The sequence below is a fragment of the Malaclemys terrapin genome, chromosome 1 (genome assembly GCF_027887155.1).
Source record: "Malaclemys terrapin pileata isolate rMalTer1 chromosome 1, rMalTer1.hap1, whole genome shotgun sequence".
Lineage (NCBI taxonomy): Eukaryota > Metazoa > Chordata > Testudines > Emydidae > Malaclemys > Malaclemys terrapin.
Genome location: NC_071505.1, coordinates 160399996 through 160418210, shown reverse-complemented (window position 1 = coordinate 160418210; position 18215 = coordinate 160399996). Strand labels below are relative to the sequence as shown.

The 18215-nt window shown below is 40.4% G+C and overlaps 1 protein-coding gene across 1 annotated transcript in view; it reads left to right on the top strand.

Moving 5' to 3' along the window:
* IFT57 (intraflagellar transport 57) overlaps positions 1-17436 on the top strand; it is a 39937-nt gene extending 22501 nt beyond the window's left edge. The window contains exons 3-11 of the mRNA XM_054045476.1: positions 478-596; positions 3746-3836; positions 6099-6167; positions 6725-6847; positions 9929-10000; positions 10644-10775; positions 13287-13349; positions 15685-15751; positions 17048-17436. Of these exons, the coding sequence (XP_053901451.1) occupies positions 478-596; positions 3746-3836; positions 6099-6167; positions 6725-6847; positions 9929-10000; positions 10644-10775; positions 13287-13349; positions 15685-15751; positions 17048-17226 (915 nt within the window). The 3' untranslated portion in view covers positions 17227-17436. The remainder of the gene's footprint in view (positions 1-477; positions 597-3745; positions 3837-6098; positions 6168-6724; positions 6848-9928; positions 10001-10643; positions 10776-13286; positions 13350-15684; positions 15752-17047) is intronic.
* Positions 17437-18215: the final 779 nt, after the last annotated feature.

Here is an 18215-nt window from a genome sequence, read left to right as displayed (position 1 = left end):
TATAGATATTTAGATTTATTCAATACTCCGTGTGTTCATCTGTCAAAAACAAAACCAGCACACCTGGCCAATTTTTTCAATAGACATGCCTCATTTGTTAAATATGTGTAATTAGTGATTTCACATAATTTAATAAAATCACTAGAAACAGTGTGGAGTAGCGTAAATATGCTCACTCTGTAATGTGGTAATACCCTGTTAAATAGAAAGATCTGATGATTATATTACAGAATAATGTTTCTCTAAACAAAAGCACACTTATTATAATTATTGTTTTGTCTCTGATATTTACATGGCAAGGATTTGTAAACCTGTTAAAACTTCCTAATAAATAAATAGTTAAATAAAAGTGGGTAGAAATTTGTAGAAGCATGGTATGCTGTGAACACTTTGGTATTAGTGGAGAAAATCTGGTTACCTGTCTGAAAGAAAACATTAATTATTGCTGGCCAGTGATCATGTATCTCTTTGTTTTAGGGGAGGTCCGTGGATTTTCCTCCTTCAAAGTTAAAGGCAGGTTATGGAGAGCAAGCATGTTATGTTCTTGATTGTTTAGCTGAAGAAGCCTTGAAACATACTGACTTTAGCTGGAAAAGGTATAGTGTACTTATAAGAATCCCTCTGTAAAACTTGTTTTCAAATGAACAAATGCTAATTGTACAGGATGACAAACCTCATGTATATTAATGAAGCCAGAACAAATAAGTGTTAAAGCTTTATTTGTAGTTCACTAGGTTCAAAAGATTAGTTCAGTCAAGCTTGTAACAGTAGGACAAATTAATTCCTAGTGCACTAACACTCAATTCGGTAGAGTTACACCAGAGCTGAATTTGGACAATTGTGTGGTGTTTTGTTTTTTCTCTTCTTTCATTTAACTAGATTAGATTAGCTGGGTTAGTTTAATATCTCTCGTTTATCTTCCTGTATAGTAGTATCTTTTGCTAGTCAAACACTTGGGTAGTGACCTATTGATTGATGTCTTGTTATAACGTCTCCATATCTAATTTCTGGCTCTTTCAATGGTAAGTAAGGTGAACTGTAGAGTCTAGATGCAATTAAACAATAAGCTCAATACATATTGTGATCAGAAGGAAAATTTGGGAGAAAGGTGAGTGGAGAGGAATTTCCAAGAAGCGAAATTTTGTTTAAAAACACTTTTAAAAAAAAATCCTTAGTTTTCCTCTGAAATGGTACAGAGGAAATGAATTTAATGGCTAACATATACTATTTACTATTATGTATCACTTAAACTTTGTCAATAAGATCAAGATTAATCTGTAGCGACTCATGCTTGAATCTTCTAAGGTTAAGTCACAAGTGAAAATGAATCTGAACCTAATCCCTAGGTGTCTTCACAACAGAGAAACTGTAAGGTTTGGCACAATAATGAATCCATGCATTGAGTTCTAAGGGTATGTCTACACTACAAAATTAAGTCAATTTTATAGAAGTCAATTTTTAGAAATCGAATTTATACAGTCAATTGCGTATGTTCACACTAAGCGCATTAAGTTGGCGGAGTGCGTCCTCACTACCGTGGCTAGCATCGACTTACGGAGCAGTTCACTGTGGGTAGCTATCACACAGTTCCAGCAGTCTCCACTGCCCATTGGAATTCTGGGTTAAGCTCCCAATGCCTGATGGGGCAAAAACATTGTTGCGGGTGGTTTTGGGTATATGTCGTCAGTCGCCCCTCCCTCCATGAAAGCAATGGCAGACAATCATTTTGCACCTTTTTTCCTGGGTTACCCATGCAGATGCCATACCACGGCAAGCATGGAGCCCGCTCAGCTCACCGTCACCGCTGCTGTTGTGGACAAGTCTACTGTGGGGGCTGCTGTGATCCAAGTAGCCAATGCAATCATTGACGTTCTGTTATCAAGGGTAGTGACTCTGGAAAATGTGTGGGCCTTTTTAGATTTTAGGTACATCATATTCCTGTCCTTTGTCGCTGGTGAAGACGTCTTGCAGCCGTACATTCCAGTCTGGTCGGCGCTGCAACACTCCATAGCACTTCTGTGGTTGACACATGTAACAGCTCTAGGGCTGTTGCTCTTTTGCCTTAGCCGAGGTACCTTGCCCTACTCGGACCTCCAAGCATTCGACACAGAAGCACCTACAGCAGCTGGCATTGCTACGCAGCAGCAGCTCCTTGCCTTTGCAGCAGACGGTGCCGTGGGACTGCTAACGGTCGTCATCCACCGCTTCCGCTGCAACTCTGCTCTCCTGCTCCCCAGCAACGAGCTCGGGGGATCCATACTGGTCCTCCTGGGTGCTGCTGGCAGCAGACGCAGTAGGACTGGTAACCGTCCTTGTCGGACATGTAGCTTGGCCAGAGGTTCTGGAAACGTCTTCCTTGCCCGGCTCCTAGCAACCTCCAGGGCATGCTGTACAGCTCCATCACTTCCCCTGCAACTCTGCTCTCCTACTCTCTGCGACGAGCTCGGGGGATCTGTTCATGAAGCCTGGACAGTAGTAAGGAGCAGTTCAACTATAGGCTGAGCAAGTGCAGAATGGTGGTAGAATGTGCCTTTGAACGTTTAAAAGCTCGCTGGCGCTGTTGGTCAGACCTCAGCGCAACCAACATTCCCATTGTTATTGCTGCTTGCTGTGTGCTCCATAACATCTGTGAGTAAGGGGGAGACGTTTATGGCAGGGTGGGAGGTTGAAGCAAATCGCCTGGCATCCGATTTTGAGCAGCCAGACACCAGGGCGATTAGAAGAGCACAGCAAAGCGTGCTATGCATCAGAGAGGCTTTGAAAACCAGTTTCATGACTGGCCAGGCTTCAGTGTGACAGTTGTGTGTGTTTCTCCTTGATGCAAACCCACCCCCTTTGTTGATTTTAATACCCTGTAATCCAACCACCCTCCCCCCTTCAAAATAAAGTAACTATTGTTTTGAAACCATGTGTTCTTTCTTTATTAATTTTTAAAAAATGAGATGACGGTCAAGGTAGCCCAGGTAGGATGGAGGAGGAGGGAAGGACAAGGCCACATTGCTTATTGTAGCCACACTAAAAATCAAACTGTTTGAATGACAGCCTTCTGTTGCTTGGGCCATCCTCTGGAGTGCGGTTTTTTTTCGCCTTCTAATCTGCGATAACATCAGGGATGGAGATCATAGGGAGAGCGTAGAAATATTCTACACTCTGCTATTCTGGGGGGACTGCATGGTCGCCTGTGTTGCTGCGTTCGCCACGCTGACCAAACAGGAAATGAAATTCAAAAGTTCCCGGGGCTTTTCCTGTGTACCTGGCTAGTGCATTGGAGTTCAAAGTGCTGTCCAGAGCGGTCACAATGGAGCACTCTGGGATAGCTCCTGGAGGCCAATACCATCGATTTGCATCCGCTCTACCCCAAATTCGACCCAGCAAAGTCGATTTCAGCGCTACTCCTCTCGCTGGGGAGGAGTACAGAAGTCAATTTTAAGAGCCCTTTAGGTCGACAGAACGGGGTTGGGTGTGTGGATGCATTCATTTTTAAATCGACCTAAAGCAGCTAAATTCAACCTAATCCCGTAGTGTAGACCAGGTCTAAGCCTAGACTACTGACATTTTTTCATGTCAAATGTGTATGTGTTGTGTCTATGTAAATTCCTCATCACTGTGCTTCATTATACCTGGGCATAGTCAGCATCCATAACTCTCCCCTAAGAATTTTGTTTGCTTATAGTTGTTCTTGAGAAGTACATTTATTGTGTGGTTTGAAAGCTGTAATGTTCTATGAATGGGTATGTTATTTCAGACCAGCATACCCAACAGAGGAGCTAGAAGAAGAAGCAATAACAGAAGATGATGCAGAATTGACACTTAATAAACTGGAGGAAGAAATTGAGGTAGGTCCATATGATTTTTTCCAGTTATACTTATCAACGGTGAGCCTTTTCTTTTTGTTCTAGTGTTCTTTATTTTATTGTCCATGCCCTCATCCTTTTTTTCCTAGACTTTCCTGTGTTGTCAGCTCCTCTTTACTTCCTCTTGTTCTCATTTTAATTTAATTTAATTTAGAGCATAGTGCTCTAGACTGTAAACCTTGCAGGGCAGAGCATCTGTCTTTATCTGCATGTACAGGTATTGTAAAGCATCATAGACATTTATAATGGAATAGAAATAACTACATTATTTCCTATGGGACTGAATCCCGAGGTGCTTTGTTTCTGTTGAGAACATCAATAAGAGTTTGCAATTGGAGTTTTTGTTTGAGCAAGGACTTCAGGATCTGGTTTATTGCTTAAAGTCACACACCACTTCACAAATGCAGGGCCCAGTCCTACAACCTTTATTTACACAATAGTCTAGAAACCTAAACGAAAATTGCGGCGCAAGATATGTTTCCTGAATGAAGCATTTGCAACCTGAGTCCAATCCAATTCCAAAGGACGTCTTTCCACACACGTGAATTATTATTAGTACTCCTGTAAGAAAAACAGTGTATACAGAGGTAGACCTTATACAATTTAATTATTTCTGTTGTAAATGGGTTCTACACTTATTTGCTTTGGTGTTTCTTTTTCTGTTAATCTGTAAAATTCCTATTGCCTAATTCCTAAATATAAAGATTATTGTAGGCTGCATTGTTAATCAAAAAATTATGACACCTGGACTTAAGATGTACAAATGTGTATTTAATTTCTGCTGATCAATGGATGTTGAGTGGCTGTTTGGTTGCTAAAGGTCTTTTTCACTCAGATATTTTTATAGGACTTGAGTCTAATTTTCCATAAGCTGGTGGCATGACCTCATCACAGGATCTTTTCATCTGGATGAGGTCATGTCAGCATCTTCAAAAGTGGCCTCCATTCTGTGTTTTTGATTTTCTGGGTGTCATGGATATGCAGTCTCTGTGGCATGCAAACACTGAATATTTTTTTTAATTCCTGACTTACACAGTACTTTTCCCAAATATGATGCTAGCTAAACATGACCTAACTCAAACATGAGTTAGCCTGGCACCTGATTTGTTGAAAGGCATTGGAGAGAGGTGTGGCCAGGCTGAGTAAGCGCAATTCACAAGCCAAAAGAATTAAGGGTAAAGTAAAGAAGCCTCCCCTGTTGGGTCAGCAAACCACCTGAGGGAAGACTTATGTTCCTGAGACCTAAGGCCAGGCAGTCTAGGGAGAGGAAGTCAAGACATTGACTAATGTGCTATGTAAGCCTTTTGACCGGTCTCCCTGCCCCCGACAAGGTCCAGTTAGTGAGAAGTACTGTGTTAGTAACATCATCTGGCTCTTTGACTGCAATCCAAGCTCCTATGGCAGAAGAGTCTAGAGGACTGCAATAATTGAAGGGTTTACAAACCCGTTATCTTGCGTATCACATTTTTCTTTTTTCTTTTTTAGCTGGGAGACATCCCAGCCTTATATTCTTTAATTTTAGGGTGGGAAAGTGTGGTTGTATAGGTGCATGTGTGTATGAGTGAGTACCCATAAAAGGGAAGGCACAAGAAAAAAGTTCCCCAGATTTTAAACAATCCTAAACTTAGCCTCCTAGGTGTTCGGTGAAAGTGTGTTCTCATAGACTTTAAGGTCAGAAGGGACCATTATGATCATCTGGTCTGACCCCCTGCATGCTGCAGGCCACAAAACCGTCCCAGACCAGACCCTCACTGTGTTACATGCTGAACAAATACATGTCAAAAAACCATCCATTGCCCAAGGACCAAATTTTGCACTGGTGTGAAGTATAGATTTAGTCATTTACACCAATACTAATCTGATCCTTGGAGTAGATCTGCCTTGTGTGTGTTAATGTAATATACTATGTCACTTGTTGTGCTGAATGGAATGTAACTTCCATTTGACAAATGAATTAAGGCTGTGATTTTTCAAGAGTCTTGAGAACTGGACACCTAGCTCCCTTATTTTCCCTTTAAAATCCCATCTTAAATCTAACTTCTGTAAAAGAAACATGCTACCCAAAGATGCTGCATGTCCTCATGAATTTCAATAAACACAAGCTGTGCTTTCAAAAACTACATGTTATTTTACAAAAACTTGAAAAATATTATTTGTTCTGCTTTAGTTCAGGAAAAGCTGAGGTATTTGAAGAAAAATAATGCAGTATTTACTAATGAAATGTTTTGCATCTTTTCTTTTAAGGAAGAAGAGACAGACAATGAAGAGAACTTTATTGATCTGAATGTTCTAAAGGCACAAACCTATAGATCAGTAAGTTATTACCTATTAGCACCCTGATAATTCACATCTTAAACCATAACTTACTTACATTGGTTTTACAATTTGTTATGAGTAAAAGCTGTCACTTGATTTTTGTCAATATTAATATAGTCTAAATATCAAAAACATACTAACTATAGAGGACCAGCTTATTTTAAAAGACTCAAATACATCAGGTTTCTAAACTTCAGAATCTCTCACAGTTACACGAATCTTGAAGAATCAACTTCCAAGAACTTAAATAGCACCTTGTTTCTCTGTACATATTTTTTTAATTGGATCCAAAATAGTTTCATGTCTGTTATCTTACTAGTAATACATTATTCATTCATTTTAATACTTAATAAAATCAGATAAGATGTTTTAAATCCTAGTACTTAAAGGTACAGAGAAACAACAATAAATCATGAAATAATATAAATCAAATTGTTGTAAATTTTCCTAAGCATGAATATTTCTCCCTGTTCTGAATGCCTTAAGCCATTGTAACTTTATCACCTAGCAATTGTTTTCTTTTGAAATTTAGAAACCTTGAAATGTTTGTTTAGGATATGAATGAATCCACAAAACAAGAAGAGATTTTAGAGTCCACAACAGATGCAGCAGAGTGGAACCTGGAAGTGGAACGTGTTCTTCCACAACTGAAAGTTACAATCAGAACGGACAATAAGGTGTGTATGCAATGGTATAAACGAATTGAATAAGCAGTTTATAGTGAATATCTGCCATTTTTATATATCCCAGTCTTTAAACAACACTGAATAGTTTACAGTGAGATGTTCCAAAACTACCAGTAACTTGCTGTCCCCTGCAAGAGATCTGAGAGAGACTTATTTATATTAATGTTTTTCTAATATTTTACAGTAATTTCTACTGTACTGATATCAGAGCATTTCAGTCATTTGCTAATGTATAATTGAATTCCAGTGGAAACTTTTTAACACATGGAAAACACTTTTCAGGTTGAACCTTTAATTTGGCTTCTAATAAAAGGTTTTATTGGGACAATTACAGAAATACAGCAAACACATGGATTACTGTTGGATGGTACTTTTGTGTCAGCCACATGAGAGGCGTAGATTCTAGTTCTAGCTCTGCTACAAACTTTTCTAAGTTTGGGCCACCTCTGTCTGGTCCTCAGCCCGTTTATTAAATGGCCAAGGGGGAGCATGGTATCTGTCTCTTACTGTAGGGGAATGAAGCTTTGCTAAATGTGAGCTGTGAAGTGTAGAATTTTAAAGCCAGTCAGTGCAAGAGTCTAGACTACAATGCATGATCTGCTCATTCCCAACCCAGAGCACTATCTCCCATGTTAAATACAGGAGAAAGAGGATTCATTGTCCCAGTGTCTATGCTTTAGTGGTCTGAGAGCTTCCCTAACTGGAGGCAGGTCTCCTTTCCTCTCTGGCCTCTCCCACTCAGTATAAAGAAGAGCATTACACTTCATACTCTCTGGAGGTTCCTAAATTATGCATACACACTCAGAACCAATGGAAGATTGGCAGATTATTAACAAAGCATGTTATAAAATAAATAGTACAGTAACTCCTCACTTAATGTTGTCCTGGTGAATGTTGTTACGTTGCTGATCTATTAGGAAACAAGCTCGTTTAAAGTTGCGCAATGCTCCTGTATAACGTCGTTTGGCAGCTGCCTGCTTTGTTCACTGCTTGCAGGTTTCTCTGGAAGAGCAGCCCCTCCTTGGGATTAGACCGAGAGGGGGCCAGGCAGCCTCCCCCCCCCCCCCCCCATCAGCTCACCTTACAGGGAATTTAGGGATGTGGCTTGGCAGCTGCCCAGCAGCAGTTCAGGTGGCCCTCCCCCTACTGCTGTCCTGCCCCTGCCCTCTGCCTTGAAGCTTTGCTCCTGGGAGCTTCTTGCTTGCTGGGGGAGGAGGGAAGAGGGGTGCTGATATCAGGATGTCCCCCTGCTCCTGCCTGTTCTCCCCCACCACCACCACCACCCCCGTACTCCCTCTCCACAAAGCAGAGGAGGGGGAAGGGCTCAGGGACAGAAGGGACGGAGCTTGCTGGAAGCTGTTGCTTCCTGTCTGAACTAGCTGATCTGCTTAAAAGGGCAACAAACTTGAAGTGGGGTCAGCGTCCGTAAAGGGGCAGTGCACGTCTCTCTCTCTCTTTCACTCATGCATGCAGTCCCAGCACTTGGGAAAGTCACACCTGTGCAGCCATGCATGTGCTGTTAGGAGGAGGGAGTGATGCGCTCCAGCTAGATAGTGTGGGCTCATCATGTTCAGTTTTTGCAGGGAAGTGTTTGTAGCTACTGCCCTGCATCTGTTGTGTTTCCTCCCTCCTGCCTCAGTCCATGCTGCCTTGTAGAGAATGAGGCTACATTAACAACAGGGTATTAACCCTTGAGGGCTCGGCCAAGTGCTAGTTCATCATTTAGCAGCAAGGCATTCCCTGGGAAATATTCCACCCTCTTACTCCACCACCTCAACCAAGCTTCACAATCATTCATTGCTGTGTACAATATAAAACGGTTTGTTTAAAATTGTTTAAAACTTGTACTGTATATGTATATAATGTCTTTTTGTCTGGTGAAAAAAATGTCCCTGGAACATAACCCTTCCCTCCCTCCCCCTTTTACATTAATTCTTATGGGGAAATTGGATTCGCTTAACATCGTTGTGCATAAAGTCGCATTTTTCAGGAACATAAATACAACTTTAAGTGAGGAGTTAGTGTATGCAAATCCAACATACTTTTTTCTTTCTTTCTTTTTTTTTTTTTTAAACAACCCAATCCTGTAAATTTGACATCACAACTAATTTTCACCAGACCAAAAAAAGGACACATGTGACCTACTGCCAAACTTTAAGCCTCTTCTACCTGCCAGTGTAAATTTCATCTTTTCTTTTTGCAGCCTTTCCAAATTTCTGAACAGATTGTGTTGGACATGAGCAAGATTGTAGGCAATAAGCCTCTGAGATTTAACAACTGCTGGAGCTGTGATCTGTGCTTCTGTCTCATGTCATATAGGCACCAACCCAGCAAAACACTGAAGCACATGTGTATTCTCATTGAAGTCAGTGCGGCTACTCATGCTTAAAGTGTTTTGCAGGATTGAGCCATGGTTTATGTGCAGATTTTAGAAAATGGAGTAATATTTTAGAAGGTATTTTTCTCAAATCTATATGTAGTTTATGTATGTTTGCTGTCATCTAGCAGCTGGAGGTACGTTTTTCTTCCCTCCTTTCTTTCCCCTGCCCTCACAGAGAAGGGGGTCAGGTAGTCTTGCTTTTTCATGTCCTTCCTCTCTCCTCCTGATGACTCTGGAGGTGAATTGGAAAGGGAAGATCTGACAATTTGAACATTGGCAGGTCTTTTGACATTTTAGCTATGCTCTCTTTCTCTGCCTGAGACCTAGCAGAGCTAGTGGAGTTGTAATCAGTAGTCTCAATATTTGTGCCTGGAAGGCTCCATCACAATGTTTTCTAGCAGAAGTACTTTGAAGATCAGATACACTCCAGAGAGGATGGCCTCAGACATGTTCAGTATTTGGTTTTGGACATGAATGTCACAGTGTGACATTTAGGAGTCTGATAAATTACTTCACCATAAAGCAGCTGCCTGAAGGGATGGAACATGGCAGCTGTGTAACTTAACACAGCAACAGTACTCAATGGATATGGGCAGGTAGGACAATAGCTTTGAGTCGCATACAAGCCTCTGTAGCTCTTTCATGCTTATGCTGCTATCTGAATTTATAATATCTTTCTGATGTACTTTTAGGATTGGAGAATCCACGTAGATCAAATGCATCAGCACAAAGATGGAATCGAATCTGCTTTAAAAGAGACTAGGGTATGTCTCGTACATGCAGAGTACTCTACTGTTCTCTCAGCATTTTTTAACTGACTTCTTTGATTAGATATATATGAATTGTTTGATTCAGTTTTCTTGGGATTGTTTTACAGCACTATGGAGAAATGCAACAAATATGATTGAGGGCTGGTGGGGTTGACAAAGGACAAATTATTGGAAAAAGTAAAGTTGTATAATTTGTCCAAGAATAAGTAATGGGGGACATAGTGGACTACAAGTATTTGAAGTGTGTACATCCTGAAAATGGAGAGGAATTATTAAAGACTGTGAAGAGTACTTCTTAATAATCAGAGGGAATTTTAAAAAGGAAAACGTAGCTAAATACTGTAATCAAAATAACTTTCTGACCATGAGACTTATTAGACTGGAATAATCTTCGGGGAAATGGTAGAAGCACCATTTCTTGAGAAATTTGAATCTAGTTCAAATTCAAATTAGTTACAAACACTAGAAAACATTATCATAGGTGCAGTCCTGCATTAGCCATAGGCCAAGTGTCCTAATAATTCTTTTCCATCTCAGACTCCTATGATTCAATATCCTTTCTGAATTAGAGGCGTTTTAACAGTGTTCATACATTACATATAAAGTATAATCTTAACCACAAAATATCATTTTCTAGGGTTACCTTGACAAACTTCATAATGAAATCAGTAGGACCCTCGAAAAGGTGAACAGTCGGGAAAAGTACCTCAACAATCAGTTGGAGCATTTGGTTCAGGAATATCGTACAGCACAAGCCCAGCTGAGTGAGGTAATGGACTGATCCATTGCTTTTGCTTTTTGTAGGGCTGAGTTGACTACAGTATGGCCCAAGGATCCAGTGCAGCCTGCAGAGTCCACATCTACTTTCTCCCTCTTACTGTAGGTAGAAGACAAAGGCCTGGACGCACAAAAGGAGTTGAACGTGGTGACTCTGAGCATCACATCTAACTTTTAGACACCTAGAAAATCGCTGTGATAACAAAGCCTGAGTTCCTATGCAAAGACGGGGGGGAAAAAGGGGCATCTTAGACTGTGAATCATAAAAGCTAGTATACTAAACAGAAAGCTGCCTGAGTTAACTAATGGTAGATGCCGATGTGTGCTAAGCCCTACCCATCATATAAATATAGGCACCCAAATCCAAGTTACAGCTAGGTGCCTAATGATTCTCCCTCTTCTGGAATTAGGCACCTGTGCCATTTTATCAAGAAGCCGGGGGGGACTAGAACTTCCCTTATAAATTTTAGCTCAGTGGTTAGGGTACTCACCTAGGATGTGGGAGACCCCCCCCCCCCCCCGTTCAAGTCCCCCTCCCCCCCCGTTCAAGTCCCCCTCCCTCCATCTGAGGGGGGAGAAGGGATTTAAACAGGGATCTGCCAACTCTTAGGTGAGTGCTCTGACCACTGGGCTCTGGGCTAATCTGGTGTGGAGGGCTCTCAATCTTTCAATCAATGATTAGAGCAGGGGGACTGGACCCTGGCTGTCCCACATCCCAGGTCAGTACTCTCACCACCAGGCTACAGAGTCATTATTATGCTTATGCTGTCACTGTCATGTGTACTCCCTCTCTTTCTCTAGCCCAAATGATTCTTTAATTATTTGTATCCAGAGCAACAGTTTCAACAGGAGAGACAGCCACACATCCCATAGTGCAATAGTTAGGGTACTCACCTAGGGTAGAGGGTGTGAGACCTGTTAAAACCCCTTTGCCCCCTCAGGCAGAGATGGGACTCAAACTGAGGGTCTCCCACATCCCAGGTGAGTACCCTAACCACAGGGCTTAAAGTTATGAGGGAGCTCCTCCTCCTTGTCCCTGCCTCCCCCAGGTCTTTTGTGTGAACTTGCTTGTGGGGCCGAATCCAGCACATGGATGTGAGAGAGGCGCAGTTAAATCCAGAATGGTGACACGTTACATTTCCTCTTTTGAGAAAGAGGACCTGGGTTCAGGACTGCTGAGTTCCATCCCAGTTCTGACCAAACTCACTGTGGTCTAGGGTAAGGCACTTGCACTCTCTGTGCTTCTGTAAAATTACTTCCTTCACATGAGCGTTGTGATCTTTAATTACCATTTGTTAAGGGGTGCTTTCAGATTCTTGAATGATAGACATATGGGCCAGATCTTGCAAACTCTTCCTCACACTCCATTGATTTCATTGGCACTGCATGCATGAATGAGGATTTCCAGAATTGGGATCTAAAAGAGCAAGTATTATAATAAATTCTCTAAGCAGTACAGTAACTCCTCACTTAGTCGTCCCGGTTAACATTGTTTCATTGTTATGTTGCTGATCAATTAGGGAACATGCTTGTTTAAAGTTGTGCAATGCTCCCTTATAACGTTGTTTGGCAGCTGCCTGCTTTGTCCACTGCTGGCGGGAAGAGCAGCCCGTTGCAGCTAGCTGGTGGTGGACCAGCAACCCCGCATCAGTTCCCCATTCCACTAAGTTCCCTGTGTGGCAGCCGCCCAACAGGCTATCAATTGCCAGCAGTTCAGCTGTCCCTCCCCCCACTACCATGTGCTTCTCCTGCCCTCTCCCTTGGAGCTGTTCCCGGGAGCCTCCTGCTTGCTGTGCAAGGGGAGGAAAGGGGGGCTAAAGTCAGGGTGTCCCCTCAGCCCTGCTCCTGCCCCCCGCTTACCCCATCTTCCATAGAGCACGGGGGACACATGACAGGGCTCAGGACCGAGGGAGTTTCCTGGTAGCAGCTGCCGTCTCAGCTTGCTGATCTACTTAACAAGGCAGTGTACTTAGAGTGGGGTCAGCGTACTTAAAGGAGCAATGCACATCTCTCTCTCTCTCACACACACACTGTGTGTCTCTGTCTGCCATGCTGTCTCACCTCCCTCCATTCATACTGCCTTGTAGAGCGTGAGGCTACATTAACAACAATGAGCTAACCATTGAGGGCTCAGCCAATTGCTAGTTCATCATTTAGACGTAAGGCATTCCCTGGGAAATATCGCAACCTCTTCCACCCTCTGACTCCACCACCTCAACCAAGCTTCACAATCATCATTGTGGTGTATCCGTATTGTTTGTTTTAAAACTTATACTGTGTATGTATGGGTTAGGTTCCAAATAGTCTTTTGTCTGGTAAAAAAAAATTTCCTTGGAACCTAACCCCCCCTATTTACATTAATTCTTATGTGGAAATTGGATTCGCTTAACATCGTTTTGCTTAAAGTCACATTTTTCAGGAATATAACTACAACATTCAGTGAAGAGTTACTGTAGGTATGTTTCTGTTTTGTCAATAATACAGAAAGTGTTCTCTCTTCCAGGCCAAAGAGAAATACCAGCAGGGAAGTGGAGGAGTAACGGAAAGGACTAGAACTCTTTCTGAGGTAGAATATATTTTCACACAATTTGTGTTCTGGACTTAATTCTGAAAAGAGCTCCAATCTTTCATGCATTGTTTTCTAACTTCTAAAGTAGTCCACTGTGCAGAGTCATTTGACATTGGGGTTTACCATTTTATGAAATAAACTTTTTCTTATGAAGTACTTTTTCATATCAATGTTTAGAAATTTGTTCATTTCATGAAAGTGGTCTAGAACTGTGAGCTCAGAATTGAGAGAGAGATTCCGAAATTCTAATCCCAGCTCTGCTACTGATTCTGTCTGTGAGGTGGGCAAGCTACTTAACATTTCCCCTGTAGTTTTCCTCATCTCTAAGGAGAATAATATATAAAATAAAATATTGATTTTACCTGCCTCATTAGGGCTATTGAGGATTTAATATTTGTAAAGTTCTTTGAAGATATGAGAACCTTAAATTTTATTATTTATATTTATTTAAAAAGTTAACATTTGGTACAGTGGGCCAAAAAATTTCTGATGCAAAGTTTTTTGTAGGAAGACCTGATTTTGTTGAATTTTTCTGATAGAAAATGTCAATTTCAGTGACATTTTTTGGTTTATCTGAAGCAATATTTTGAAACCAAGTGTTTTGTTTCAAAATATCAATTTGTTTTGATTGCAAATGTCAAGCTTTTGTTTCAACACTCCAAATAAAAAAAAATTAATGAAAAGTTCATTCCCTTACTAACTTTACTATTTAGCAAAAAGTACAGGAGAAGTTTTGTGGCACCTTAGAGATTAAGAAATTTATTTGAGCATAAGCTTTTGTGGGCTACAGCCCATTTCATCAGATGCATAGAATGAAACATATAGTAAGAAGATATATATACATACAAAGAACATGTTCTCTGTTCTTTTTGCGGATACAGACTAACACAGATGCTTCTCTGAAACCCTTACTATTTAGGTTAAGGTTACAAAAAACCTAACCCACTAGAAGACTAAACTTCTGTTATAGCCTCATCTCATCACACTACTAGAATACACTAGAAACCATCATCACAACATTTATTAAGCTTTTTTTTTAAATGTTAGAGACACAAGGTGGATGAGGTAATATCTTCTATTGGTCCAGCTTTTCTTGGTGAAAGAGACAAGCTTTCGAGCTAAAAGCTCTGTGGAGCTTGAAAGCGTGTTTCTTTCATTAACACAAGTTGGTCCAATAAAAAATATTACCTCACCCACCTTGTCTCTCTCATAGTACAAATCTGTCTTCTGAGTGTAGGACCTCTCCAGAATTAGGCCTGTTTTAAAATAATAATAATTTGTACAATTATATTTAATCTTGCATTTAATACTGCTCCATCCTAAAAGCAGAAGTAATTTTTAAAAACAGAACACCATATGAACTTGAAGTCTTTATAATGTTTTTGTGCTTTGGTAATTAGTGTGCAACTAATAAAGAATAATGCATGACTGAGTGTGTGGATATTGGACACGATTCTAATCTCAGCTACGCTAATGCATATCTGGAGTAAAGCCAGATATATTTGGTGCTATATAGATTTTCATGGGTATAGCTGTGATCAGAACATGGCCCATTGGGACATACCAATACACCCTAGGTGTGCAGTGAAAATGTTTTCCTCTCTCTGAACATATTGAAATAGGGAGGTAAATGTGGCTTATTGGTTCCAACTCATTCATTTCCATGTCATGGTCAAAGTGCTTTATTAGCGAACGGGATCACTGCCTTTTCACAATCCATGCTACAGACACAATACTACTGTACATGCAGACCTTTCAATATACAGTGTCAGTGCTGAAGTTTTTCTTACTCCTATACACAGACATCCCAATGAACTTTATGTACACGTCCCAGGAACTTTTATTGTCTATCTTTTTATTCTGGTACCATCCTTCTGGATTCCTTAACCAACCTGTTTTTTGTAGTAACTACCATCACCTGGCAAACCACTTTCTAGCTCAGAAAACGCAATTCTTAATCTGTTGTAATGTAGACAGGAGTGCTATTCCATCAACCATTCTCTAAGAGAATAGTGGTTCTTGTCTTCCATCAGTTACTGAAATGCATCACTTTTATTGTTATTACTGTATGATAAGAGACCCTTCAAAACAGCAACCCCAGGCCACTGCCAAAATGTTACTCGTGTAGCATGACTTGTATTGTTATTCTTTTTTTCCCACATTAAAAATCCAGTTTGGGATTAGTAATTTGGTGTTGAGAAATATTGTTACTCTATTTACAGCTCTGAGCATAGATTAGTCATTTTTGTAAAACTAATGTAGTTATTCAGGATTTTTTTTTAATTGAAGTTCAAAAATAATGCACACTTAATATCAGTTTCTTCAATTTCAGATTACTGAAGTGTTAGAAAAAGTAAAGCAGGAAATGGAAGAGAAGGGAAGCAGTATGACCGATGGAGGTACGTACATGCCTTCCTCAGGTTAAAAAACTCCCATTCCCTGAGAAACAAGTGTACATTCAGGCCTACGTTACGGAAAAATAATCTGGTATATGAAAAATAAAACAAAAGCAGGAATGAGTTACTAAATAAGTGAAAATTTTCAAAAGCGCCTAAGTGATGTAGGAGTCTTTCAAAAGTGACTTAGGCATTTAGGAGTCTAAATCCCATTGGGTTCCAAAAAAATTTTTTTTTGAGAATTTTACCATAAAAATCTCAAAAAATTCATGGGCTCTCTAATTTGAATAACTATATAACTAACCCACTGCTGGTGATGTAGGACCGGATGCTCCAAACACTTACTACTATCAGTTTGCTCATGGCAGTAAGCATTATGTTTGGTGGCAAGTGTTCACAGGATTGGACCTATAGCTGGTAGAAAAATTCATTTTAGTACTTGTGATGGTTGTCCTGTTTCTATTTTAAATTAATTCTAAAAGTCATATAAGCCTAAATGTTTTGCTGTCTTAAAGTCTCTTTTGGCTGATAAACCTGCTCTATTTCAAAAGTAAAAGGAATTGTGATGCAGACATGGAGAGTATCAGACAGACACCCTAAACACAGGGACTGCAACTTTATTTAATTACTGATGCCTAACTGCGATAAACCACCTGCAATAGCTATCTCACCCTGGAAGCAAACTGTATACACCCTCCCCTCACCACACAGAGTTAATCACCTGGCCTCATACCACCCTTCCTGCCCAGTGACAGTGGTGATGGGTAGAACAAACTCCAGAGCCTGGAACCTGCCCCCCGCCCATCCCCAGATGCCTTGCTCCACAAAGAGTGGTGTGGAGAGGTGAAGAAGCAGCTTCTGCTTTGCAGAGGTGCAAGGGGGTGGGAGGAAAAGGAATGGGGTCTGTGGAACACTGCCTTAGCTGAGATCTTCCACTGCCAGCTGTTGACAGTGTCTTCGTTGCTCCCTGTTCCACCGAACACCACCTCAGGTAGAGGGGTGAGCGTTATTGCTGTGCAAAAAATATGAAATTGGAAAACCTATTCTCATTTTTATGCACATTATCAGATCCAACATGTCAAGGAGGCAGCAAAATTATCACCACTTATTTCTATTTTGAATATGTCTTGTGTGTTAAAAATGATGACTCAGTAGAATCGTGTCTCCTTTTGTTCGTTCTCCAGTTAGCAAAGGGAGTTAATTATTGGAAAAGTAATGCTTTTCATGTACAGGAGACTAACACATGTACTATTTGTCTTTGTCTTTTTTTTTTTTTTTTTTTTTTTTTTTTTGTAACAGCTCCTTTAGTAAAAATTAAGCAGGCCTTAACCAAACTGAAGCAGGAAACAGTTCAGATGGACATAAGGATTGGTGTAGTGGAACACACGTTACTCCAGTCGAAGCTGAAGGAGAAATCAAATATGACTAGAGATATGCATGCAACTATGATTCCTGAAACTACAATAGGTGCCTATTAAAGTTGCTTGGAATTTACTTGTACTTCAGACAAATTTTTTTTTATAACTTGTTTTTTTACAATATGCTTGTCATGCATTTTAGGGTGCTGCAGATGTGTACATAGCACTTTAGGCTCTATAAATGGAGCCCTGCTGAATTTTGTGACTTAAAGGCTTTCAAACTTATTGCAAGTCTTTTTATAAATACATTAATAAATTCTCATTAACTAACTTGTCTCTTCTACTGCACTGTAGTATGTTAAGTAGTATAAAAGTCTATTGACACAGCCTATAATCTTCAAGCCTTGATTAGATATTCTGTGGTGAAAGAAAATTACTTGTGGAAGGCTTGAAAGGAATTTAAAATGTCTGCTATTTATTCTCATTTACATATGATTAACATTAGTATTTAATTGCTGACATTGGAATAATACAGTGCTACCCTTTCTAGAGACCTGGGTCAAATCTGATTCTGGCTGTAAGTGAAAGTAAGTTGTTTGGTCCCCTCCCAGCCCCTATTTGAATTTTATGTATAGAACAAAATAACCTTCCTGTTTGGCACAATTGGGGGTGATTGATAGACTCTTCTGAGGAGGTTTTGATGAGATTAGCAGAGCTGTTGTAAGTCAAAATCTCAGTACTTTGCAAGGCAGCTGTTAGTGTCATGACTCCATCAGGACCTACATGTCCCTCACTTTGATAAGCATGGCAGCATCGTCTACTGGCAAGAGCACCTGAAAAATGCATAAGACCTTGCTTCTATTCCCGGCTCTGCCATTGATTTGCTGTGTGAGACCTTGCGTTGTTCATGTAACTTCTCTATGCATCAGTAAAATTTATCTATAAGATTGTGACAACAATAGTTAAAACTCCTTACTGTTGCGGTTGAGATCTGTGGATGAAAAGTGCTAACGTTTGTTTAATTCAAAAAACATATTGCTGATATTTCTGTGAGACTTTGAATCTGTGTGTAGTCAGTCACAATTTGGGGGAATTCTAAATTTGACATG